Source organism: Mugil cephalus, chromosome 18 (genome assembly GCF_022458985.1).
Source record: "Mugil cephalus isolate CIBA_MC_2020 chromosome 18, CIBA_Mcephalus_1.1, whole genome shotgun sequence".
NCBI classification, from domain to species: domain Eukaryota; kingdom Metazoa; phylum Chordata; class Actinopteri; order Mugiliformes; family Mugilidae; genus Mugil; species Mugil cephalus.
In genome coordinates this window covers 3,758,171-3,786,051 of record NC_061787.1, presented here as the reverse complement: position 1 = coordinate 3,786,051, position 27,881 = coordinate 3,758,171, and the positions used below count along the sequence as shown (strand labels likewise).

The 27,881-nt window shown below is 40.5% G+C and overlaps 1 protein-coding gene across 1 annotated transcript; it reads right to left on the bottom strand.

Moving 5' to 3' along the window:
- Nucleotides 1-346: 346 nt before the first annotated feature.
- Nucleotides 347-27,676, bottom strand: LOC124995400 (gamma-aminobutyric acid receptor subunit rho-3-like). The gene is made up of 10 exons (XM_047567703.1): nucleotides 27,500-27,676; nucleotides 18,574-18,686; nucleotides 8,084-8,151; nucleotides 6,771-6,994; nucleotides 5,785-5,867; nucleotides 4,477-4,614; nucleotides 4,193-4,345; nucleotides 3,008-3,069; nucleotides 2,710-2,841; nucleotides 347-1,677 (listed from the first exon to the last, which is right to left on the bottom strand). The coding sequence occupies exons 1-10, from the start codon at nucleotides 27,634-27,636 to the stop codon at nucleotides 1,375-1,377; spliced, it is 1,413 nt and encodes a 470-aa protein (XP_047423659.1). The 5' UTR covers nucleotides 27,637-27,676; the 3' UTR covers nucleotides 347-1,374.
- Between the last annotated feature and the right edge of the window lie 205 nt (nucleotides 27,677-27,881).

Below are 27,881 nucleotides of genomic sequence, written 5' to 3'. Positions count from 1 at the left end.
CACGTTATAACGATGCTAACGGTGGCCGCTGGTTAACGGTAAATGCTAAAGTTAGTTTTTTCCACCCACTTATTTATTAATCTTTTGAAGCAAAAGAAGCGCGTCATGCCTTTTGCTTTTTTTTTTATTGACAAAAACGGATAATCTCACCTGTCACCTGTTTCTTTCACCTGAACAGGCGTCAGGCTCAGTCTTTCGTCTTTGCGGCGTCTTCCACGTTTGCGTCCAGTAACGCCCGTTTACGTTACTTAGCCAGCCGTACAGAAATTCAGCAGTTGCCATGGATACGGCACCACTCGGGCATTTATGTACATTTTTTCCAAGTTTTTTTTTTTATTTTTTTTCATTTGGTGATAATTTTATTTTTATTTACATTTTTGAAGTCCAGCGTCTTTTACTCTGGACACAGACACCGTGATAGCAAAAAATGTACATGTGCAAAAAAACATATAATCCTAATACATCAATATTTCTTCTAACAACTTCAGACCTGCTCTAAAAAATTCAATGGTTTTCACGATTTGAAATGCCAGTCTGAAAATATGAAGTATTAAATGTTTTTTCTTTTTTTTTTCTTGTACAAAAAACAAACAGACAAAAAAAAAATCTTTTTCCATGAAAATAAACAGTAGGTTGATGCGGCTTTAGTGGTAATTAGAGGCTTGAATATGCCAAAGATAAGCAATAAAATTGATCTGATTGCATTCTGCAATGTTAGCAATTCATTTTAAGGAAAAGCAGTAAATATTTACATTTTTACTGTATTTAATCAGACTCATCCATGTCCCTGACATCAGTGGCAGAGGGAAGAACAAATAAATTAATAAATAAATAGATAAAACTGATGACGTGGCACAATTCAAACTCCTTGATATGGCTATTTTGGACTAGCTGGTAAACGTTTTCCAAAGTAAAACATTTTAACAGTACAAAAACTATGATTTCAGTTTCATCGTTAAGAGTCATTAACCTAGAACACATAGAGTCAGTTTACATTACAATTAAAAATATTTAAACACGGACAGTAGTTGGTTTGCTCCAATCACATCATTCATCAAAAACAAGATGCTTTATTTAAAAAAAAAGTAACACATTTGTGACACATTTTGACATGACCTTCGCTCTAATTTTCTAAGAAATAAAAGCTTTAGGAAGCACAACAAGAAAAGACACATATAAAGATCACACAGGATTTAAGCCACGTCGACTACAGTTCCCGTCCAGTCGAAGGGACTTGAGTGTTTTTATTTCAATCTCTTCTGCAAAGACTTTTGGCGAAGCTGCTGGAGCTGAGTACGTGAGCTCCCGTCTCCAGTCAAGAGTCAGTTCGTTGAGGTGATTGAGTCTGTGGATGCAGAGTTTGGAGCAGCAGGATCAGGAGTACAGGCTCCAGTAGATGGTGTTGAAGAGCAGATAGGACAGAGGGAAGGCCAGACGGGAGTACGAGTCGATCATGTAGCTGTTGCTGACCAGCAGGTCCACGTTCTCCCGCACTGAGCGCTGCCGGCGGAGGCGGGTCCCCTCCGCGGGGCGCACTTCTGGGCTCTGGGTCGGCGTGGTGAGGGGGTCAGAGGTCAGCGTGGGCGCCAGCCGGGGGAATGGAGTCAGCTCGATGTCGTTGTCATGGAAACAGCCGTCGAAGGCCATCGCCTGGCTGGCGTTGAAGGTGGACGGGATCTTAAGAGGAGAGAAAAGAAACAAAAACGCGTTGTTAAAGATCCAATAACGGTTCTTATATGGTTTAGCACCAGCTGGAGAACCTCTTTGTTTGGGGAAATGTTCTCTGCATTCTTTATATGGTTCTTTAAAGTAATAAAGGTTCTTTAAGTCATAGATTTGTATCTATTTATATAAAACACTGTAAAGAAATTTCATATAGTTTTGTAATATACATGATATCTGTATTTATGATATTTACATATCAAATATCAATATAATTATTTATCTTTTTATGTAACATCATTATTATTCATATTTATTTATATATTTTTACAGTTTTCATTATTATATACACTATTATGTTTTTTATTCTTTTTTTATCTATTTTTTAATTTTGTTTTCATTACTAACATGTTTGAAATGTAGACTATCAATCAGTAGTTATATATTTAGCGATGATGAATTTCTGTATTTCTATATTTATTTTAATTTTATTGTATTTCATTTATTTATTTATTTATTTTTGAGTCAACTCATCTAGATTCTAGGAGAACACAAACTGTCTATGCGAGCTGAGCTTTTTCAAGCAACTAAAATAGAGAGACTGGAGCTGCCGGGGAGGATCTTCGTGTGTGTCTTTCGTGAATTCCTCCAAGTATATCAGCTGTGTGTTCAACTAAACAGGCCCAGATTTCACACCGGGTCAGTAAATTGTGAGTAAATTGTGAGTAGATTACATTATGCTGTTGTGGTGTCCTGTGGGATTTTTCTAATGTCAAATATGTGTCATGTTATACCTCAGTTTGATGCACACCAATGAGCTGCTGACTGGCTGACTGCTTTCTAAAAATACTCCAAATCTTTGTCACAAAATACCAAAGGTTGTATAAATATCTCCCCACACACACACACACACGCTGCAGGCCGGAGGGGGCTCCTGGTGTAATGCCTGTGTTTGTCCACTAGAGGTAGACGTTGAGTAAAATATGAACATGTCGTGACTCTCTTCTTCTCTGGGAGTTGTTGGGGGAGTTGTTGGGGGTGTCTCACCTTCCCCCTCTTCATCTTCCTCATCTCCTCCAGAGTGGTGCAGTAGTTCACGGCCGCGTACTCGATCACAGACAGGAAGACAAACAGGAAGCTGGTCCACAGGTAGATGTCCACGGCCTTCACATAGGACACCTGGACGAGACACATCACAGAGACTTTACACGTCTCCTCCTCATCCCATCTCACCCCTTTTCTGTCTCATAAACATCATGACATCATAAAGTAAAGGGAGGAGTTCTCTCAGATGAATGAAGACGTTTGGGCTCATTTACATTTAGACTCTGTCTCCGTTAGTTACCTGAGGCATAGAGGACGACACTCCTGTGATGATGGTGGACATGGTGAGGACCGTGGTTATACCTGCAGCAGAAAATACAGAAATAAATAAAAAAGTTTCACTCATTAATGGAATTCCACGTCTTTCAGGACAGAGGAAGCTTCCCCAGTTAAACGTCGTTCGAGAAACTCAGCAATAGTTGTTTATGTTTTATATATTTATTTATTTATAAAGTGACCTGGATGAATGAGAACCTTTTTTTGGGGTGATCAGTGTGAAACTCATAAAAGACTATCATCTAAATGGTAAATATAATACATGTGAACATTTAAATGTGGAAAACAAACCTGTCTGTGTACAACAAAGATAGTCTGAGGTTTTTACATCAATTTCAGGTCGTCCCTGGTAAATATGGTAAAGTTTCATCTCCTTTAACTTCTTTTTCTTTATAAAAATCACATTTTCTCATATAATTCATTTAAATTTAAATACATTTAAATTTAAAGAACTACCCTGTGTTGTGCGCAATGTTTCATAAGATAAATCAGTGTAACTTGAGACGTCCTCTCCAGGTTTCATGGCATAATTATTCATGTTTTTCCACCAGACTCCTCAGCTTAGCAGATATTGAATAAAATAAATAAGCTTTGTAACGATGGACACCTTCTAGGCTCGGTTCTGTCTGGGTCTTTAGATTCATTTCAACCCGTCCCTGGGAAATACGATAAAATATTTAGTCTCCGTTAATGATCCACTGTTACTGCACTACTTTTTTAAACTGAACATTAAATTTCTATCTATCTATCTATCTATCTATCTATCTATCTATCTATCTATCTATCTATCTATCTATCTATCTATCTATCTATCTATCTATCTATCTATCACAGGAGGGGATTAGAGTGACGTTTTGTAACGACGACACATTTTCTAATTAGCAAAGTACATGTGAGATGGGCTGAAACGTCATTAGTGTTGCAGATATTTGGGTCATAAAACTGGATAAAATGGAATTAGGGCAATAGACGGAAAAGCTTGAGAATCCCGAAATGACTGGGATCCACCCGACTCATCACAATCCACGAAATGGTTCCAAAGATATTTATTTAATATTATTCATTCATGCTTCTAGTGCGTTCTAATCGCCTCTAATGACGCGTGTGTGTGTGTGCGTGTGTGTGTGTGCGTGTGTGTGTGTGTGTGTACCCAGAGACACTCGAGCAGGGACGGCCCTCCTGTCGATCCAGAAGGAGACCCAGGACAGGACGACCATCAGCATGGTGGGAAAGTACGTCTGCAGCATGAAGAAGAAGATGTGGCGACGCAGGATGAAGTTTATGAAGAGACGATTGTACCAACCTGACAAAGACACACACACAGACAGACACACACACAGACAGACAGAATGGTGATGGACACGTCTCCTCCTCTGGATACGAGTCTTTGTGTGTGAGTTTCTATGTGTCTGTGTGTGTGAGTGACACACTCACCGGTGCTGCTGTAGAACGCCAGACCACTGGAGGCGTGGAAATGTTCAATGAAGAACTGAGACAGGACGATCTCATCCGTCCTCAGAGAGTCGTTCCCGTTCTTCCAGTAGAGCATCAGGTCGTTCTCATTATAGGCATCTACGGGGGGAGGGGGGAGGAGGGGGAGACGGTGGGGAGGGGGAGACGGAAAGAGGGAGAAGAGGGGGAGACAGAGAGGAGGGGGAGACGGAAAGAGGGAGAAGAGGGGGAGACAAAGACAAAGAGAGACAGGAGTAAAGATAAGTGAGGAATGGTAGGAGGGAGAGCGATGATGTGTGTGATCGTAGTCATCCTCATTGTCATTTGTTGTATTGTGTCGTATGTGTTCATGTGTCGTTTGTGTTCATTGTTCATATTGTGTCGTATTGTGTTTATTGTGTCGTATTGTGTCGCATTGTGTCGTATTGTGTCGTATTGTGTCGTATTGTGTTGTATTGTGTCATTATGTGTGGTATTGTGTCGTATTGTGTTACATTGTGTCGTATTGTGTTATATTGTGTTGCATTGTATCATATTGTGTCGTATTGTGTTGCATTGTATCATATTGTGTCGTATTGTGTTACATTGTGTCATATTGTGTCGTATTGTGTTGTATTGTGTCATATTGTGTCGTATTTGTCGTATTGTGTCGTATTGTGTTGCATTGTATCATATTGTGTCGTATTGTGTCGTATTGTGTTACATTGTGTCGTATTGTGTCGTATTGTGTCGTATTGTGTTACATTGTGTCGTATTGTGTCGTATTGTGTTACATTGTGTCGTATTGTGTCGTATTGTGTCGTATTGTGTTGTATTGTGTCATATTGTGTCGTATTGTGTCGTATTGTGTTGTATTGTGTCATTATGTGTGGTATTGTGTCGTATTGTGTCGTATTGTGTTGCATTGTGTCATATTGTGTTGTATTGTGTCGTATTGTATGGTTTTGTGTTGTATTGTGTCATATTGTGTCGTATTGTGTTGTATTGTGTCATTATGTGTGGTATTGTGTCGTATTGTGTTACATTGTGTCGTATTGTGTCGTATTGTGTTACATTGTGTCGTATTGTGTCGTATTGTGTTGTATTGTGTTGTATTGTGTCATATTGTGTCGTATTGTGTCGTATTGTGTTATATTGTGTCATATTGTGTCGTATTGTGTCGTATTGTGTTATATTGTGTCATATTGTGTCGTATTGTGTTATATTGTGTCATATTGTGTCATATTGTGTCGTATTGTGTTATATTGTGTCGTATTGTGTCGTATTGTGTCGTATCGTGTGTTGTCTCACAGCTCTCCAGCTCCAGTGAACAGTTCTGTGTGTCCAGAGGGAAACTACTGAAGTCCATGGAGCACAGAGCCGTCACCGTGACCCTTAAACACACACAGACAAAGACACACACACACAGTGTTTAGTCGTGTCCTGTACCTCTGCTGCAGTTACCATGGAAACCTGAGGATAACACTTCGTTATTTCGGCCTCTTTCACTCAAACAGTCGATAAAGCTGCAGCTTTAAAGCACAGAGCAAGAGTTTAAGATGCTTAGATTCTTAATTATTCCAATAAAAGGAAATGAAAATGGATGAGGGTACAGCTCCTCTGAAGAGAAGCCAAAGTAAGTAGAGCTCCCCCTGGTGGCTGGAGGCTGCAGTATAAGCTCCACCTCCTCCATGTTAGTGAATGGGACTAAAACACTAAAGTACACGTCAAATAAAAAAAAATTCAAAGATGGTTTCTGACATTTTAGGTAGTTGATAAATGTTCAATGTTTACTGGATAAGTTTAATTTTAGTTTGTTATTTGATGCCATAGAAACAGGATGTCACATAATGGTGACAACCAGTTTCCATGCCAACCCCTCCATAAAGCAGTCCCGTGAGGCCATGAGAGTTATAAAAACAGTATTTAAATATAAGTAGATTTTCTTGTAAATGGTGGAGGTAGAGCAGAGCTTGGTATTAATTAAATAAAAACACGAGTGAGTCTGGAGGAAGTGTGGCCGGGTCATTGATATCACAGCACACAAGATGGCGCCGCTCGCATCCCTGGGAAAATAGCACCAGTTAGAGAAGACGTGGGGATGCGTTGTCCATATTTATATACAGTCTATGGGCAATAACAATGAGACAAAATGATGCTTTTCCCTTTGAATATTTGAATTTTGCAAAAACGTTTTTGGTTTTGGACCATCTTTTCTTGACTTCTTGAATTCATTCCTGACTATCTGGTCGAAGGCAGTCGACCCTCGGGCGTCTCCGGCCACACCTGTCCTGTACCTGACGCTGTAGAGGATGTTTCCGTCGGGGTAAACCCGCAGCATGATGTTCTCCATGGTGGTGTCGTGGATGAAGGAGCGCTTGGAGTGCACAAAGAAGACGTCGGGGACCCAGATCTTCTTCACCAGTCGGGAGTCGAACGTCCTGCTCAGGTTGTTTTTGGACGGGAACGACAGCCGCTCGTCCTTCCAGTAGTGACGCAGGTACAGGGTCATGGTGAAGTCCTGTGGGATGCAACAAAACCAAGTGGAGATGTTTGTCACGTTTGCCACAGTTATCAAACTCTTATCACATATCCTCTAAAACTGCATTTCCTTGTGTTTCGAAAGTGTGTGTTCTGCTTTCCAAGATCTACACGAAAATTAAATTACATAAACACATTTTTCTTACGTTGAAGTTTTTGGAGTTTGCAAAGATTGTTTTATAAAATATCTGTCCCAGCGTGGAGTCCTGTTCAGTAATCTAGTGTCAGACTGAAGTGGGTCCAGGAACAGACCACATGCGGATGTCCACCGTTCCACTTCAGGGCGCCATGACAACACCCCCCCCCTCCACCATTAATCCATGCAGATGGTAGGAACTGTTAGCGAGAGGGGAGCTGAGTTCAAAGCGGACCACTCGAGGGGTCACGCGCCAGACAAAGGGAAGCGACAGGAGGTGACGTCACTGCTGCCTTGAAGCTGTGTCACTACAATCTCTGAAGTCCTGTTTATTCTCACTTTTGTTTGAAGTTAACCTACTCGAACACTTCAGCCGGTCCCTCCTTTTACCAACAAAAACCGCCCTGACACCTCGAGGAAAGGACTCCTCTAGACCCCTGAAGGTGTCCAGCAGATCCTTCAAGTCCTGCAGGTTGAGCGATGCGGGATCCATGGGTCAGATCTGAGGTCAAGTCAACGCCTCTGGCCTACGACTGTCGCTCCTCCGTGGTCTGTATTAGTGCTTATGTAGCTGGTAACATTCATTTCGGCTGACGGCTATCGTAATGTTATGGCTGATCGGTGAACACTGACAAAAAAAGTAAAGCATCACAACTTTCTTTCACACAAAATTGAAATCGAATGTGCACATAAACCCTTTATCTTCTTTTTATATGTAATTCGTGGTTGAAGAGTTACTAAACTGTTTAAGGCCTCATTGATCAATTTAAAAGTCTAAACTTCTAACTTTACATAAATGCAAGTTTTAAGTGACATGCGTTTTCAAGACTTTAATGAGAAACTTGTTTTAAACTTTTCCTAAAATGACATGATTTCCTCGTGCTGCAGTTGTCTGAGCTGACCGAGTCTGACCCGGAGTCAGAGCTTTCTCACCATGTTGACCTCCGAGATGCTATCGATGCTCTCCACCTGCACGTCGATGCCTACGGGGATGGCTGCACCTGAAATGATGAACGATGGAGCGTCATTAGTCACCGGACCCATAAATCAGAGGCGACAGGAACAGCTTAAAGTTGAACATACCAGAGCTGGGGGGGAAGGGGGGGCAACTTTTAGCTCATGAAACTAAACACCTGCAAAACCTAAAACACACAACACAGTCTCCTTCACAAATAATACGTGAGCGCAAGAGAAAAGGAAAGAAAAGGGAAGAAGGCCACAGTCAGCGAGGACTTAACTTTGGTATTGACAAACAGACACATGAACCAACATCAAAGAAAGCAAAGAAATACCGGTCATTCTTCAGGTTAATTGTGTCTAGATCAAAAAGTCTGAAGCCAATGATTTGCTCACATTCGACTCACAGGTCAAAACTACCCACCAGAGGGTCCAATCTGTGTGAATTTGCAAAGTATGTGTAGTGTTAGCAAGTAGAGGACAGAACTAACCCTAACCTTAACACCCAGAACTAAATAGATGCAGAAGATGCCGGCAATGTGCTGAAAACTCATTTTAGTTCAGAGCATAGACTGTAAATAAAGATGGACGATGGAACTGCTCCTCTGACATGAAGCCAAAACATGTAGAGCTCCCCCTGGTGGCTGGAGGCTGCAGCTTAAACTACCCTTAATACCCTTAACGTTATTGGATGGGACATGGGCCAAACTGAAACAGTATTTGTTGTTATGAACACTTTTGTGGATTTGAAAGCTGAGATGAGATGAAAATGAAGAATAAAGATAAGCACTTTTGTTACTTCTGTTTTACTTCTTGTGTCCGACTCTTGAATCTGCTGAAAGACCGCAGACACGGTCTAGGTACCAGATCTGCTCGAGGTTAGCAGTTTAGCGGTTAGCTGTTTTGTTTTGTCATTTTATTCTCTGGAAAAATTGATAAAAGCTGTTTATTATTGAGTCTTTTTAAGGATAAAACTTTTTTTTTATTCTGAGTTGAATGGATTGAATTCGATTTTTTTGGTCATTTTATTACTTTCTTTTTTATGAATAACGAGTTTTCATTATATTTTTTGTCTTTTCTGGAAATCTAAAAATTATACATAAAAAAGTTAATCGCGCTATCTCTTCCAAATTTATATTTATTTATATTGTGGAAAAATAAATTAAACCACTAGCCGATGACATGTTTGTTTGTATATGTTAATAAAGTTTAAAAAAAAAAACACGAGCCGATCTCGCAGCCCGAGCCGAACATACAGGTGACGTCATCAACAGGCGTCGGGTCGATCGGGCCCAACTTGTGGCAACGCTGCTGAACACACTGGAAAAAACTAGAGCCAGGATGGGACCAGCAACCCAGTGTTTTTTTTTTTGTTTGTTTGTTTTTTTTGTTTTTTTTGCCTAAAATGACATACATTATGTTTCAGAGGCGTTTAACACATTAATATGAGTAAACCTTTGTGAAAAACGTAAATTATTTTGCAAGAATGTTGCTACAAAAAATTAAACTGTAAATCAGGGTCAGAGTTAAGTCTCTTTTCTTAATCCCATCGCCTGTCCATTTGTCTTGTCGCCGTCAGCTTCACCGCAGCCATCAACATCTGTCTTCAGCACTCCCCCCTCCTCCATCCGCCTCATTAGCAGATTACGCTTGTTTAACCACTAAACCCGAACAACCTGATTTGTGCACACAAACAGAGCAGAAATAGCTAAACGGCGGCAAATCCCCGCCCAATCGCTGCCACGGTTTGCTGCTCTGCTTCCGAACAGCAATCATGACCAGACGGGGTTCGAGACAGACGCTTGGTCTTTCCCATAACCAACTATAGCTCCGTGGTCCTGTCCTTCTCTGTAAATCTGCACGGGCTAATTTTAGGATTTATCCACGGCTGCATCCTGAGCAACGCAAATTAGTTCATTCCTGCCTCAACCACAAGCATAGATAGTGCTTTTACAACCGCCACAAACTGGAAAAGATAAAGTTTAGCAGTGAGTGGAAGGGGGTGTATGAGAAGAAACGAGTCAGGTCTGCGCAGTCTGAGCTTCTACCTTCACCCAGGGAGCTGGACACAGGGATTTCAGGGCAAAGCGGCTCAAAACTACACACTGAAATATGTGGAAGTGATGAACCAGCAAGGAGCAGAGTCTCAGAGCTTCAAAATGTCCAAGAGTATCCAGCTAAAACTCCTTCAGCACGTGTCTCTTTATCAAACATCCACTTCAACAACTCTGAAGTGTAGCAGTAAAGAGAAGAGAGACAGAGTGACCTTCTGTCTCAGGCTTTTCCCACCGACAGCAGCGGTTGTCAGGGCTACGCCGAATGTTGAGTCTGCACTGTTGGTGCTTTTAACGAGTCACTCAAGGACAAAGCCAGGCTGTGGCAGAAGCTTTATGCTCCTGGCTGTCAGACGCACTTCATTAAATAAAGTGTTTATCGAGCTGCCGGCCCGCTAACATTCGAGGAAAATGAACACTCTTTGCATGCAGGCGCGCACACACACAAAAAAAATCCACGCTGTCCTTGATGGCGAGAACAGGAATGTGACCTGGTAGACCACGTCCAGACGGAGGTCACAAACCAGGGAGTGTGTCTGTGTTTATACACGACCAGCACACGAGGTCTGGATGATTTAACACTCTTTGTTTTGTTTTTTTGATGATTTGAGAATTGCATTATCTCATAACTTCCACTGTTTTAGTTACTAAATTAAATGAAGGTAGAGAGGCTGATAGGAAGGCCGACTGTTATATTTCCACAAGACCAATGAGCAGCTGGTACATGTGTTCTGCACATGAGAGGAAATACCTCTTTATACCAGCAGGGGGCTGTAGTCTGTGTTGTATTGTGTAAATGTGGAGCTGGGCAGGCCTGGGTTTAGAAAATTTCTGCGGGTTTTCCAAATTTCTTTTTGATGCAGACTTGAAACAAAAGCAGTAGCGCTCCATATCAGTGGACTATGACGCGCCTGTAGCATCCAGATGTAAGTAGCTGTGGTGGTTGTTTTTTTTTTCTTAAAATTTCGATTTTATTCTCGAAATTTTAACTTTTTTCTCAAAATTTTAACTTTTTCTTGAAATTTTGACTTTTTTGTCAAAGAACATGTTGATTGATTGATGATTTTTTTCCCTCATGGGTGGCCTTAATACTCTTCCGTAGATACTAAATAAAAACGGTATACATAAAGAATAAAAGTAAGTGACACAGAAGCATGAATTTGTGCAAGTTTGTGCAGGTCACACAACTCCACCAGTCTTATATAAATATGGACAATGTGTTTCCACTTACTTGCATTGGCCAAACCCTATATTAACTACCTAAAATGACAGAAACCATAAACCAGAAGAAAAAAAAAATGATTTGACATGTATTTTAGTGTTTTAATTTGTCCCAAGTCCCATCCACTAACATGGAAGGGGTGGAGCTTATGCTCTATACTGCAGCCAGTCACCAGGGGGAGCTCTACTTGCCTTAGCTTCATTTTTAAGGAGCTGTTCGGCCGTCTATCCGTCGTACATATAGTATCTAGCCTCTGTGTCCCTTCATGGACTTAGGTGCCTTTACTTTCATCACTTCTTGTCCTCTGGTTCACTGAACTGATCAGCCAGTCACTGACCTTAGCGTGCCATGGCCATGAACATGAACATGAAATAAGATCCCAATCGTGTCCCCTTGTTTATCAAGTATGTCATCATGAGCTACAGCCACATCTTCCACGATGGCCACACAGTTGTATGAATTGGTCTGACCCCTTTATGCTTTGGTGGCCTTTATATTTCTCAAACAAGAGTGCGGCCCTTTGTAGAGATTTTCTGTGTGACTCCTCATATCAACCTGATCTGATCTGTGATAAATGGCTATCAAATCTATCACAACTTCCTTCTTCCTGCTACTTACACATTTTCCCAACATAAACAGTAAACACCCCCAGCAGTAGCCAGGGTGCTATGAGGAACCACCAACGGCTGCAGCGAACATGAGTCAAGGTTCAATTCAAGATTCAAGATCACTTTATTGATCCCCACAGGAGAATTGTTTTGTCCAAGCGTCCCAAGATAACAAAAACATATATGAACCAGACATAGACATAAGAATAAGAGTCAAAATAAAATAATCGTAAAAATAGAATAACACTAAGAATGAGCTCTGCACTTTCTGGATTTATAAACTTTTGGGCTTCAAACCAGGAAACAGGAGGAAAAACAGTTTGTGAATGTTCCTGCTCAGCCTGTTCTCAGGTAGCCACTTTCTCCAGTAATGTTAAGTGATGCTATTGTGATTGACATCTTGGATTTTGTGCCTGTAGCAAGACAAAGATATGCACTTAAAAAGTAGAATATTTTCGAGGATATGCAGCTAAAAGTCGCTGAATTGCTCCTTGTGTTGACAGATTGTCCCACTGGTCTCTAAATCCAGCTTTTATTTGGGTAAATCTGCAGCATCTGAGTCAGTGGACTTGTGTAGATTTACATTAATGACACGTGCAATCTTGTCCCAGGGCCGCTTTAAGGTCACGCTTCTTTGCCCCAAAATGTCTGTGCGCTCTGCGTTTTAGAATAAATCGTGTTAATCCCCGAAACACAACGCTGCAGATGGATCAATTCACGCAGTCATAAGCAGAATAATGCAGCTTTAAGGCTGCGGGAACGTTTCCGTGGAGCCGCACGTCGCCACCAATCACAGGAAGACAAGGTGAGAGGTGGAGGGAGATTAAAGGGTGATTCTGTGGGCGGCTCCATTCTCCACAAACATCACGCTGCAGAATCTATATGGACTCCCGGTGCAGTCATGTGTGACGCTAATGTAATGAAAGCTCAGCTCACAGCGGACTGCAGATTATTTACATAACCTATGAAATACCTATTTGGAAAAAGGTTTTAGGCGCACACACACAGCAGGTCTTATGTGCTTTACATCACAGCTAACCTTTCAGAAAACCTCAGCGTGCAGTTAGGATGTGTTTTTCCCCCGAATCACTGCCCACACATCTCATTGTTTGTTCCGTGACTCAAACACTGTCAGCTGTATAGAGGATTAAGAATGATTATCCACTTCCTGCAGGAGAGACAGAATAAACTATAGTGGTATCATGCATATATATATATGTTCCTAACTTTATGTAGGTCTCTTTTGACAGCTGTGACTTCTGAGAGTGTCCTGTGGTTTCTGACAGCACAGTAATTTTGGGATCTAGTGAATTTGAAGGCCTTGTGCTGTTCTTCATGTTTTTTTGAGTTGTTCCTAAAGCATCCTGTCGGGTTGTGGCTGCCGCCATCAAGGAGTGTCATTGCTATGGGGTGGGGTGTCTGGTCTCGTATGGTCTAGATGGGTGCTTCATTTCTAAGCAAAATCCACATAAATGAATGCCAGGTCCAAAAGCAGAATGCTGAGTTGTCACAAGGCGGTTTAAATATTATTTACGTCTCCTGTCACTGGTCATAATGTTACGCCTGATCGATGTATATACTGTATATATTCAATTCAAACTGCATCTTGCCAGACTCATACAGACTCATAAGAATTGAGCTAAGACCTACTACTGCAGCACAACTATGATACATGAACATCTCAATGGAGAAGATCCTTTGGCTTCTTAACCTGTGAACTTTTTACAGCAAGTTTCTTCTGGTTGGTGGTGAGAGGCTGGAAGTCGTTGTGCCTGCCTTAATTCTTGGTGTCATACTTTCAACAAGGTGTTGGAAACATTCCTCATAGATTTTGGTCCATATTGACATAATGGCATCACACCTCTATGATGAGAATCTCCCGTTCCACCACATCCTAAAGGTTCCTCTACTGGAGTGAGATCTGGTGACTGTGGAGGCCGTTGGAGTACAGTGAACTCATTGTCATGTTCCAGAAACCAGTTTGAGATGATATGAGCTTTGTGACATGGTGCATTATCCTGCTGGAAGTAGCCGTCAGAAGATGGTCCACTATGGACATAAAGGGATGGACACGGTCAGCAATAATACTCAGGTAGGCTGTGGCATTTAAAACCATGCTCAGTTTGTACTAAGGGGCCCAAAGTGAGCCAAGAAAATATCCCCCACACCATTACACCACCACCACCAGCCTGAACCGTTGATACAAGGCAGGATGGATTCATGCTTTCATGTTGTTTACTCCAGATTCTGACCCTGACATCTGAATGTTGCAGCTGAAATCGAGACTCATCAGACCAGACAACGTTTTTCCAATCTTCTATTGTCCAGTGTTGCTGAGCCTGTGTGAACTGTAGTCTCAGTTTCCTGTTCTTAGCTGACAGCAGTGGCCCCCGGTGTGGTCTTCTGCTGCTGTAGTCCATCTTCTTCAAGGTTGGACGTGTTGTGCGTTCAGAGATGGTATTCTGCATTCCTTGGTTGTAACCAGTGGTTATTTGAGTTACTGTTGCCTTTCTATCATCTCCAACCAGTCTGCCCATTCTCCTCTGACCTCTCACATCAACAACTGCTGCTCACTGGATATTTTCTTTTTTTCAGACCATTCTCCGTTAAACCCTAGAGATGGTTGTGTGTGAAAATCCCAGTAGATCAGCAGTTTCTGAAACACTCAGACCAACAACCACACCACGTTTAAAGTCACTTAAATCTCATTTCCTTTCTCATTCTGATGCTCAGTTTGAACTTCAGCAAGTTGTCTTGATCACCTCTACATGAATAAATGCATTGAATTGCAGCCATGTGATTGGCTGATTAACTATTTGTGTTAACAAGCAGGTGAACAGGTGTACCTAATAAAGTGGCAAGTGAGTGTATAAGCAGTTTTATGGGTTAACTGATTCTGAAACCCTAATATATCATCAGCCTTTCATTACCTTTGATACTATTTATGACAGCAATTACTGCCGACCTGTGAGAATGTTTGTCACCTGAAACCAAAGCGAGGTCACTCTGCTGAGAAACTGTACCAGTATATGACGGGACGACCTCGGTAGTAAATCAGTTACGGGTGTTTGGAATCGAGATGCGTGATGCCCACGCGGAAAGACTGAGGTGGACTGAAGTGACGTCGACAGCAAAGTTTGGAGGGTTTATTTAAGTTTACAGAGCTCCTTCGAAGGTTGACCTCAATATAGAAACATTACTAGTCCTCAGCACGTGTGTGAAATAACCAGAAATGCCACGTGGAGTATTTCTGGACTGCCTTCGGAGGCATCTGAGGAGGGGGAAGGTTTGGAGTCTTCGGCTTCGTGGGTCTCAGACATGCATAAACACTAAACAGCTTCAGGCTTATCTGGGGGAGCAACGTGCTGAGATTTCTTTCCATGTAAAATTATAGTCTGTGGAAATGCCGCAGGGCAGTGGGGCAGACAGTGGTTCTTTTGTTGTCCCCACCCTGAAAGACCAGCAGGACCACAGAGACGCCAACCAGCCATATAGACTGAGGAGGTCGAGGGGAGTAGGATGACAACGGATAGGCCGAGGGTGTGTAGGATCCAAACTCGAGGGAGCCGAAACTACTACATCAAGTATTTCAAAGTGAAGGAGAGGAGGACAGTTCAGAACAGATGACTGGAAGAATGAAAGGAAGAGACTGTCAGCCCCAGGAAAAATGACAGCATTGTCCAGGAGAGGCGTGTTTACGTTGTCGTGGTATGCAGCCTCTTGTGATTGTGCAAATAGTGACGATAAAAACTTCAAGGAGCAGATGGAGACCACAGACACAGTCTTCCTTTAACCTAAGGACTCATTCAGACGGCGCAGCCGCCCCATTTACCCAAACTTCTAAAACGTATAATCAAAAGAAAAGGATAATAAATGGAAGAAAGAAACATGCAATATATTTGCATCTGAATATTCCACCCCTTCTCCATCATATTTTAGAAAAGGAAAACAGTTTCTATGGCATACTGCAGTGCCAGATTAAACATTTTGCACCCTCTGAACACTTAATGGCAAAAAAAAAGCTATAAATTCCTCATACATCAATATTTATTTATTTTTTTATTTTTGCATAAATCACTTAAACAACTTCAGACCTGCTCAAAACTACCAACACTTCAATAGTTTTTAGGATTTTAACCCTTTAAATTCCAGTCTGAAAGTACGAAGTATTACATTTTTTTTTTATTTAAATCACAAAAGCTGAATTATTTTCCATAAAATAAATAGTAGGTGGATGGGACTTTGGTGGTGATTAGAGGCTTGTGTATGTCAAAGATTAGTAACATAATTGATTTGACTGCATTAGTATTTTTTATGTAGTGTCACTCGACACCCTCGTGGCCAAAAATGTCCCATTGACTTCCATTATAACTACAATTTTAATCTGACTGTTATTACAGCATAAAACGATGCATTCTGTGATATTAGCATTTAATTTAAAAGAAAACTAGTGATATATGACATTTTTACTGTATTTGACCACATTCATCCATTTTCCAATTGTAGGTCGATGCATGAAATTCTTGTAAATTTGCCATTTATATAAGTCTTTAGTGTTATTGTAGAGACGCAAGGCCAAACACAACAATGCACATAAACAAAATGAGATGAGAGGACGACCAAATCATAGCTCAGATATTCCATTACACACACACATTCTTGGTTATATTTATAAACCTTTAACTGCCATCACTGTGACCACAAATGTTCCTTTAATTTGACTTTGACTGACCACACCAGTACCTGACCCTCAATAAACGCTGCCCCCAGATACTCAAAATGAACATGACAGCATAAAACAAAACAATAAAATGACAATATCCTCAGTTTTGGCTAAAGACGTTGGAAAAGCCACCACTGACATGAGGATGTATTTGTGCTTTAAATGTGGAGAGGGAGACGTAAAATTCCAGCCAGAGGGTCGTTCACTTCAACAAGCCATTATGAATCCTCAAAAACATACTTGGTTAATCAATTTAAAAGTAAAATATATAGTAAAATAAAAAGTATAATTTAAACAAGTTTCACCAAGATTAAGTGCATTTACGTCATATTAAATATAAAGTCTGAATCTGTAAACGTCACAGAATCTCAAGTGATGACTAAACGTGCTCAGAATTTAAACGTTTCTTAACATCAATGCATCACTTTAAGAGTGTTGAGTTAATTTTGTGTTATTTTTGTGTGTAATTTCCCTGAATGTACTGTTTTGTATCTGGTAACCAACACACATGATCTTTATCGCAGACGTCAACTCGTTTCCCACCCGTCCATCTGCTCCAGACCTGGAATATAATCCAGATTAATGCACACGAATCCCCCCGACTCACACGACACACACACACACACACACACACACACACACATACACACTCATTATATTCCACAAACGCACTCAATCACATCTGAGCGAGCACGCTGTATTTCAAATGCATTAATGCTCGCACACACACACTTGTGCTGCCCCACAATGGCGTTATCTGGGTCAGTGTTGGCGATTTTGGATTGACACATCCGTTGTCTGAGTGACCCAGTGTCCATCATCACATCATCAAACCAAGGCGTACGCATCATCAGCGTGGGACGGGGGCTGATTTTTAGATGGTATGTGAGTGAGAGGATTAACTCATCAGGGATCAGAGATGAAATGAGGAGTGCCTTTGTTTCACTGTGACTGTTTGACTACCTGTGTGTGTGCACGGTTTTATTTATTTATTTTTACATGGAATACCCATCCTTCCAGGGCCCTTTGAGGGTTAACATCTGTTAAGACTTTTTAGGGTTTTAGGGTAAAGGTTATGATGAGGTTATGGTTAGGATCAGGGTTCAGGCATAGACTGTATATAAATATGGACTACGTGTCTCCACTTCCTTACATTGACTAAACTGAAGCTATTTTCCAGGGGATAAGGAATTTTACACTTACTTATTTGAGATTAAGACCGGTAACGCCAATACAGTGAATAACTTTAAGGTGAATCTCCGGATCAATGTTCAGCTCTGTTGGATCTTTATAGATGAAGTAGTAGGAGTAAACATGCACTCTCTTCAGAGGATATTTTAGCTTTAAACCCACAAGTCATGCTAGCTTTCGTTCCTCATTTTGATGTAGTCGTTGGTGCTAAAAACAAACAGTTTCCAATAAACATTTCAGTTTCTTTGAATTGTTGTGGCAACCAACAACAGCACAAGTTGAATCTGACCTCATTAAATTTAATGACTGCATCAAATAATGAACTAAACTTGACACTTGAGCATTCAACAACATTATATTAACTACCTAAAATGACTGCAATCATCCTTGAAAATACATGTGACGTGTATCTTAGTGTTTTTAGTTCGGCCCAATTCCCATCCACTAAAATGGAGGGGGTGGAGCTTATGACCTGTTCTGCAGCCTCCTGACACCAGAGGGAGCTATTCTTCCTTTGGTTTCTCTTTAAAGGAGCCGCTCCACTGTTCATATTTATTTACAGTCTATGGGTTAGCCACTTAGCTGTGATGACAGTGAGGGTTAGGGAATAAATTATGTCAATGAAAAGGCGTTTGAAAGACACAAACACAAAAGTTTGTGCGTCTGACCTCCGAAGCCGGGTCTCATGGCGAAGTCGTGCTCCTCGATTCTCAGCAGTTGTTCACTTTTTATTAACAACGTTTTGGTGCTGTCCTGCTTCTTCAGTTTGTAGTCGATACGTCTGCAGAAACAAAACACACACACACAGCTGAGTGATTAGTCATTAGGCTGTAATTGCAGGTTTTGATTAGTGAAAGTACAATTTGTGGTTTTCTCCCTCCCCCGCTTGTTGCAACTCGCTTTCCACCTGCAAAAACCACAACCTTGATCAAAGACGTGGCACCGCTCCATGCATAAGCAGCACACACACACACAATTGTTCACGTTCCGTCACACACTGAGCTTTTTTATTATTGTGTTTTATTATAACAATCCTCTGTGCTACTGCAGGTCTGATAAAGGCATCTGCAGGGAGTGTGTCATTAGCACCGCATTTAATTTCCGTAATTTCTTCCTAATTCTTCACAATAAAAGCAGAATTAAACCTTCACATTTTAATAAACATGAGAGACAGTGGTGCACACATTTTATGCAAATATGTGTGATTTTTTTAAACTTCCATCAAAACACACTAGAAAGAAGCACTTTACTACAAAAGAGACAAAACAGACAAACTGACCACGACAAGGCACAAACTGGCTGAAAAGGGGCACAAACTTAATGCAAAGAAATGAAATGACAACAACGAGAGACAAAATAAGCACAAAGAAACCTAAACCGACTACTAAAAAAACACAAACTGACTTTAATGAAGCACAAGATGACTACAAAGACACACAAAATACCAATAAAGGGACTCAGGAAAAAACTACAGAGACGACAACACTTACTGCAATATAAAGAGACACACAACAATTACAGAGACTAAATTACATCAAAGAGACACAAACTGACTTCAAAAAGGCACAAATGAACTACAAAGCAACAGGCGTGTTACAAAGACACACAAACTGACTAAAAAGACACACAACTCACTACAAAGAGACACAAAATGACTACAACTAGCTACAAAGATACACAAGATGACCACAAAACGACACAATTTGACTACAAAGAGACACAATTTGACTACAAAGAGACGCAAATTGAGTAAAAAGACACAATCTGAAGACGCAATTTGACTACAAAGAGAAACAAACTAACTACAAAGAGATACAAACTGATTACAACTGACTACAAAGAGACACAAACTGAATACAAAGAGACACAAACTAACTACAAAGAGACACAAACTAACTACAAAGAGATACAAACTGAATACAAAGAGACACAAACTAACTACAAAGAGACACAAACTAACTACAAAGAGATACAAACTGACTACAAAGAAACAAAAACTAATTACAAAGACTAAATTTCCAGAGGAACAGAAGCAAACGTTGAATTTCAGGTTTAAGAAGTTGTTTCTAGTTACATTATTTTATCATACAGATGTATTATATATTATTACTATTATTTTTATACAGTATTATCACTCATATAAAATACTACTACTACTCTTAGTTTTTTTTTTGTACAGTCTTTCTACGGCCCGTTGTGATCACGTGACCTCAGTTTGTATCTCCAGTTGTGTAGAGGCATACTTCACTTGTCATAAAACCTCCTCTAAACTGTGATGAAAATCAAACCAAATGACTGACGCGTCCCCCCCAAAAAACAAAGAATGAGGCTCCGCCCTCTGGTCACATGACGCATGCCTGCAGCGGCACGAGGAGCCAAAGTATGTGAAGTACGCAGCAGTTTGTCGGGAATGATGGAGCGTTTCTGGTCGGAGCTGTCCTCAGAAAACATAAATAAACGTATGCTGCAGTTACACAAACTACGAGCCACCGTATGTGACTGACATTTAGCCGGAGCACGAGCGAGATGTAATTACAGCCTGAGCACGGGCTACGTGACACATGCTGCACTGTATGTGTGTGTGTGTGAAGACGTAGTTACACACTTGTGGCGCACAGGTGCACAAGAATAAGAATTGAATAAATAAATAAATTTATTGATCTGACTTTAAAACTGCAACGATTACGTACAAACTAAAGAATAGTATGTTTTAGTTTAGAGTCAGTATCAGCTTAAAAGGTGTAAATTCATGGAACAACTTAGAAACAGAAATTAACTTAGATAAAATGTATATTTAAAAATAATATTATTAGTCAGTATTAAACAACATTATGAGCAAATGGGTATTCATGAACTGGAACCTTTGGAAAATATTGTGAGCATGTGTTTCTGGTTATGTTTTCATTTCTTATGAAGGCAGGAAGTTGACAAAAGTGTTATTGTGAGAAGTGTAGGCACAATAAACTTTTAGGTCAATGTACACAGTCAAATTCTTATTCTTTATGTCTTTCTTTTTTTATTGAAATGTTTAATGTCTCATTTTATTATGAAATAAAAGCATAGACCAGATAAAGAACTGAAATTAAAATTAAACTTTCCAACTCATCCCAGGAACCACTTTTGTCTGATTTAACATGTGGACACACTTGTCACATTCTTTCTTTTAAAAATGGAAATCAAATATTTTTCACAGAGTTCTTCCCAGAAATGTGTGTCACTTGTAGGGAGCTTTACTTTCACTCTAGCGTCCAGTTAATCACAAACCAGCTCCGTGGGGTTAAAGTCTAGAGACTGGGCCATGGTTCACTCTATATTTTCAAGCTTTCCATCTTGTTTTTATCCTGAGGTAGTTCTGGTAGAGCTTGGACTAAAGTTTTGGGTCATTATCTTGACGTAGGATGAAGCTCTGACCAACTATGCCAGAGGAAACTGATGCTGGTCTAAATCTCTTGATCTGAAATAAATAAATAAATTAAATAAATAAATAAATGGCGAACATGGAGCGGACACACTTGTCCCTCTATCTGTGTGAGATCACAAAATAATTTGGGCCAAATCCCATTATCCATAATCCCTTAAATTAACCTTCGAATCACACACGACATTGCCCCAAAACAGACCACGTTTAGTACTAATCTCAAACCCAAGGCTAATTTAATTAACTAAAGTCAACACAGGATGTGAAACTCTTCTAGTCAGTCCAGGTCTTTTGATCATTTCTTGACCAAACACAACAATTCCAGGTGCCTTTGTTTCAGATTTTTTGTTGGATTTCCTTCAGCATGACGGGCAGTTATTATTTTACTTTACTGTAACGTGGGCAGATTTAGCTAATTAAGCTAATTTACGGCTATAGTCCCCGGCCAGGTGATAAAGGGCTTCCTAAAAATGAAATGCAATACAAGATATTATCGACGTAGCTTAAATATGCAAAGAAAATTATTTTTAAAAGGCAGCAGCAATTTACAAATACAATGCAGGTCAAGCAAGAACAGAAGAGACGCAGTAGTGCTCATTTAAAACACACCACAGCACAGAAAGCATGCATCCCCAAGAGCATCAGAACCACAATCACATGCTGTACATCACACCACACAAGGCTAACACGTCGCCACGTCTAGTCCCTCTTGTGGTTCGCCTTTTGCTATTTCATTGGGTTATGAGTGAGTTAAGAGGGGGAGGAGGAGCTGTATTGCGTAAGATTTTGTGGACGAGACGAATGTAATTTTGAGGGAAAGAAACGTTTATGCTCCAACAAAGACCTGGTTGGCTAATCAAACACTTTGCGGCGGGTTTTTATGTGGTCACGTACGTCACCTGAGCACCATGAAGTTGAATTAGTTTACAACAAAATAGAAATCCAAATGAAATCCAAATAATGTTACAGATAATTATCTAAGAATTGAGACTGTCTACGCGAGGCTGTGATTGGCTGCTCAATCTTTACTTTAGCTTAATAATTTAGGGTTTGAACAATAGACCCTAAATAAAGATGGAACTGCTCCTCTAAAGTGAAGCCAAAGTAAGCAGAGCTCCCCCTGGTGGCTGGAGGCCACAGTCGTCTATAGTTTATATAAGCTCCACCTCCTCCATGTAAACAAAACACTAAAATACACGTCATATATAAGTACAATCCAGCATTTCCTTGTAACAGGAGGAGGCAGTTTGGCCAATGTGAGGAAGTGGGGACACTGTGTTCATATTTATATACAGTCTATGGATTGAACTGTTGACTGAATAAAATTATGGCATGTGATGGCATTTCCTAGTGTTTGTGAGGTTAAGTACAAGTAAAATTGCATTCTCAGCTTAAATAGTTTATTCATGTGATTTTTAAGGAAGAAGGGGAAATATCTCTTCATACCAACATGTGGCAGTAGTCGGTAATCATCATTCAAGATCGTAAGGGAAACAGGAAGAGGTGTTAGCTGCTAGCGCGGAGGCTAAGAAGCTAGGGAGAGCTATTAACGTTGCACAGAGCTTATCTCTCCTGAATAATTCTAGATGATTGTGTTGATGTCGTAGTGTTTGTGGATGTGAATGCTGATATGAGATGAAGATAAAAACAAGAAGAACCTCTTGGTTTCGCTCTTTACTGTATCAATTTAGATTTCTGTTGATTTCTCGTGGCCTTGTTTGCTAAACTGATCAGATAATCAGAGTGATTTCGTTTCCACAGAAAAGTCACAGTCAGTGGTTCAACCAGTAGGTGACGGGGCCTCAGATGCTCATTGTTGGCCAGACAAACGTCAGACCGTGTCTCAGCCCTAAAGGCTCATTTAGGGCAGTGGTTCCCAACCTGGGGTCAAGGCAACTTGGGGAAAATAATTAGCTCTGAGTTGTCAAACAACAATAGCTGCTGCACATATTTTAATGTTCAACAAACGGTGACAATATACCAAACTTATTTTTCCTCCTCTGAGTTTAACCTGTAACATGAACGCTATGACGCATTTTTTCTTCAAAGTCGCTGTTGTCAGAAAGATGGAGAGTAAATTTATGAAGCTTGGAGAATGTGTCCTAATTATAAACAAAGGACTTAAAGTTACTAAATGAATAATAACTAATATTAAATGTCAGGATTTAATTTCACAATTTAGAGTTAGAATATAAGTTATTTTTGTATTAATTGAATTAAATGGTTAAATTGCTGATTGAATAATTCTTCAAATGAATTAGCTTCCCCAGAGAAGGAACCACTGACTTAGGGTACTGTGGGACATAGATGGTGTAATTATTCATCAGTCTGGGTTGCTCTGTAAAAACTCCTCCCAAACGATACAACCATTCATTTGATCTACTTCGGACATGGCAGCCATAAGGGTGTGAAGTCATTTTGTCCTTTAAAGAAACAAAAAGCCTTCTCTGGAAAACAACATAAGTGCGTCTGGGTGACTAAAGGCTCATTTAAACACCGACGCATGTGTGAGACATTTCTACTCGTACTCAGGTAACTTTTACTCAACACGTTCCATTGTGATTGAGTCAAAACAATCAGTTCAAAAAATGCAAAGATGGGGAAGCAGCTGGAAATACAAAAGCATGCATGCGTGCAGTATGTTGTGCTGTGTGTTGTGCGCGTGGGTGTGTCTGTGTGTGCATGAATGAGTGTATGATGTATGGGGGATTAGGGCTGTTTGTTTTCAACGTAAAGCTCTTTGTGTTGCATCTTTTTTGTATGAAAAGTGCTCTATAAATAAAGTTTGATTAATTTAATACGAGTAAGTACGTTCCTGGGGACGTGCACGTCGGGCTACGGCATTAAGGTCAAGTCTAAACTATTAGAGAGTAGTTTCAGGATCTTGGTGTTATGCATTCTATTATTAATCTACTGAAGTGCAGGTAAGACATAACTAAAACACGTTCCTTCAAACCTTTAACAGCCACAAATGTTTGCTGCTGAACTGCTCTAATCTCCTCATTGTTTCTGCACTCCACTTCCCGGGGATCACCTGTCACTCAAACAATCGGGGCGGGGCCGCGACATTTGACATGCGGAACAAGGTTATATTGTTATCTGACCATTGCAACACACACGTCAAATGTCAGCAGCATGTGTGACTAACAAAGAGCAAACATGACAAGAGTTCCAGAATGAAAGCAGAGGTCAGTTATCGGTGTCGATACCAGGAAGTAAAACCAGGCGTTTATAGCAGGGAAATAATATAATATTCCATGAACAATAATAGAGCAGTTTATGGTCTATAATGGCTTATGATGCTTTGCAAGAGTTTCAGTTTGGTTGATATTTAATCATTGTCTCTATATCAGCATTTCATTGCGACCCAGAGATATAACAATGTAAATTTATTGTCATGTTGTGGTGAATATTTTCATGGAAATCTCATCTAACTGCCATCTTCTTTCTAACACAGCTCGTCTGGCAACTTGCCAGATCTGTGGTTGTGATTCTTTATCAAGTTAGCAAATCATGTTCGAGGAATCTGGGAGCAATAAAAACAGCAATGAAGTCAATAAAATGTTTACAGTTCATCCACTTCTGGTTAACGCGCTTCAGGTAATTCAGGATGTGAGGCCTTAGGAGAATCATCGTCACTTTAAACACATCCTCGTGTAATTATTGAGAACTAAAAATGAACAGAACTGAAATTGTCTTTAAAGGTTGTGGGTTTTTTTTTTATATGAAACAGGGAAGTGAAATTGGTCAAACCATAGGAACCTCTTCATTTCCGATGAATTACACCTCCCTGGCAAAGTGTACTGTAATCGATGACCTGTTAATGACCCCAGGGACTTTTTAATCTGAATAAAAGAGAGAACCTCAGTGAACTCACCATTTCTACTTAAATAATGTAATTTTTCCACTTCCCCAACACACTTATCTGACTGATTGGTTTATGTGTAAACTAATAAAATAAAAACTAAATAAACTTAAATACGCAAATAACTGGTTAATTCAACAAGGTTAGATCCTCAGGAAACACGAGTGATGGAAAGTAGCTCATTAAATTTACCCGAGGATTGAAGTGGATATAAGAATTTTATGTATCAATGATTAAAACTGGTTAAAACATTGTATATAAAGAACTGGTGCAGACTAAATAAATGACTTCATGCCTTCCAAACTAAATGGGATTTATATGTGTGTTAAGTTGCTTGCACTTAACTGAGTGCTTTTACATTTGATGTACCTAGATGGTACTTTATGGAGAACCTTCAGTACATCTTCTCAAAAAGGCTCAAAGGGCCCATCTAAATGATTTCACTGCCAATCAAGAGCAATCAGAGACACCAGATCAACTTTAAGCCGGAACTTTGGTCTGGGTTCCACAATAGTTTATTGTAAAAAATTAAACATGTGACCCACTGGTAGAACCACAGGAATGGTAGAAGAGGCATGTCTGTACAAACTTTTGCCAACATGCCAACATTGACGTCCAGGTGGCAGCAGAGAAAAGTCAGGATCATTGACTGTATATAAATGTGGATAACATGTTTGCACTCGCTTGCATTGGTACTGCACTCTGTTCTGCCTCCACAAGTCACAGAGAAATGTCGGATTACATGCAGTACTTATTTATTTTTAACAACTCACACAGTCCTGAGGGATAGCGTGGCAACTGGTGGTCATCATGAGGTCACATCCTGTTTCTATAGCATCTAATAACTAACTTAAACAAAACTTAGCAGGAAAATTGACACTCGAAAATGCAGAAACCATCCTTGGAAAAATATTATTTTACGTATATTCTAGTGTTTTATTTCTGCCCAAGTCCCGCCCACTAACATGGAGGACGTGCAGCCAGTCACCAGGGGGCGCTCTTCTTGCTTTAGCTATTTGTTTACAATCTATGGTCAGGATCCACTGACTGTATGGTCAAACCCATCGTGACGTCACCCATTAGATTCTGAATCTCGAAAACGAAGCCTGAAGTGGGCGGGACCCACGGTCGCCATGTTGGATGAGCTTTACTCCGCCCACTCTCAGATACTCCAAATATGGACATGGGGGTCGTAACCTGGACGTTGAGACCCGCCCACCCAACTCTCTGCTACGTGTTAGCTCTGGCTACTTCCTGTCACACAAGGCGGGAACGACCCTTAATTATGAAGAATTCTAAACCTAACAAAAAATAAATGAATGAGCTAGAAAATTAATCACAGTTGTCATGAATAGTGAAATAAACTATTGAGACCAAAATTGTTCTTTGTACCAGGCTGTAAACATGTTTAATAATTCTGTAAAGTTGGGCTTTTTAACATGGAGGTCTATGGGCATTTGCTCCCTTTTGGAGCCTCAAGTGGCCACAGGATGAACTGCAGCTTTTTGCACTTCCACATGGGCTTCATCGCTCAGACCTGGAGGTTCCCGCCTGGTCGAAACCTGTCTGAAACATTTAACTTTTTACCTAGCTCGTCAAAACATGAGCTAATTTAGTGCTTATTAGCAAACAGCTCAGATGCATGCTAATGGTGTTTGCTAGAAGTAAAAACATTTGCTCACACGTTAAGCTGCATCCACGTGATTAATTGACAGCTTGTTTCCATCTTAATGGATGAAAATTTATAGTATTTGTCAAAATATCAGAATCAGAACCAGCTTCATGTGAAATTTGACTCCTGTTGTACAGAAAACACCAAACTTAAATAAGCGTAAAGAATAAAAGCGTAAAACATAAATCAGACTTTACGAACACTTGTAACAGCTTATTTCAACGTTGTCACTGTATCGGGAAGTATCGGGAGTCATTCGTTTAAATAAACAGCTGGAGGAGTGGAGCTAATTATCTAGACAGAGCATGTAGAAGATGTAATTAAAAAGAGTTGCTGTAAAACCATGGTGGAAGTATATAGTAAGTATATAGTAAGTTCTTGGCAAAGACATTTGTTCCTTCTGCCACTATTGTGTTTCTTTTTCTATTGCAGCTTTTCACTCATGCAGAAAGTCAAGTGGAAAAAGTTTCCCATTTTCACACTTAAACGTCCAACCTGAACATGCACGTAAAAAAACAAATGGTAAAATTATAGACTGATGAGACATGAAAAATGGAATCAAACATGAATATGCTCGAGGCGTCTGCACAAATCAGTATCAACGCAAAGCCTGCGGCAGTGTCTGCCCGTGCATCTCACCCTCCAAACTTGAACTTGCTGTTCTCTCCGATGAAGATCTCCTTGTGTTTCCTGCGGCCTGAGCTGCGACCGCCGGTCACCATGACGACGGAGCTGGCTGCAGCCAGAGCCAAGAAAGTCAGCACGTCCACCTTCATTCTTCACAGGTCTCCCTGCCAAAACTGACTCAGCTCTGGCATCTCCTCCACCTCCACCACCACCACCACCACCACCACCACCACCCCCCAGCCCCCCGTGCCCCCCCCCTCCTCCTCCTCCTCCGTCTCAACCCTGCTCCACCTCCACGTCCCTGCCGACTAAACGCGGTGGTTTCGGTCAGACATCATCCCACAGCAGCTGGACGTTTCCACAGCCACACGGCAAGACCTCCGAGGTAGACGAA

What these genes read in the sequence shown, in the direction of transcription:
- LOC124995400 (XM_047567703.1), bottom strand. Translation starts at nt 27,636, where the DNA reads ATGAAGGTGGACGTGCTGACTTTCTTGGCTCTGGCTGCAGCCAGCTCC. An exon ending in TGTCGTCCTCTATGCCTCAG is followed by an intron (nt 2,842 to 3,007) that starts GTAACTAACGGA and finishes TGTCTCGTCCAG; the next exon opens with GTGTCCTATGTGAAGGCCGT. An exon ending in GGAAGATGAAGAGGGGGAAG is followed by an intron (nt 1,678 to 2,709) that starts GTGAGACACCCC and finishes TCTCCTCTTAAG; the next exon opens with ATCCCGTCCACCTTCAACGC.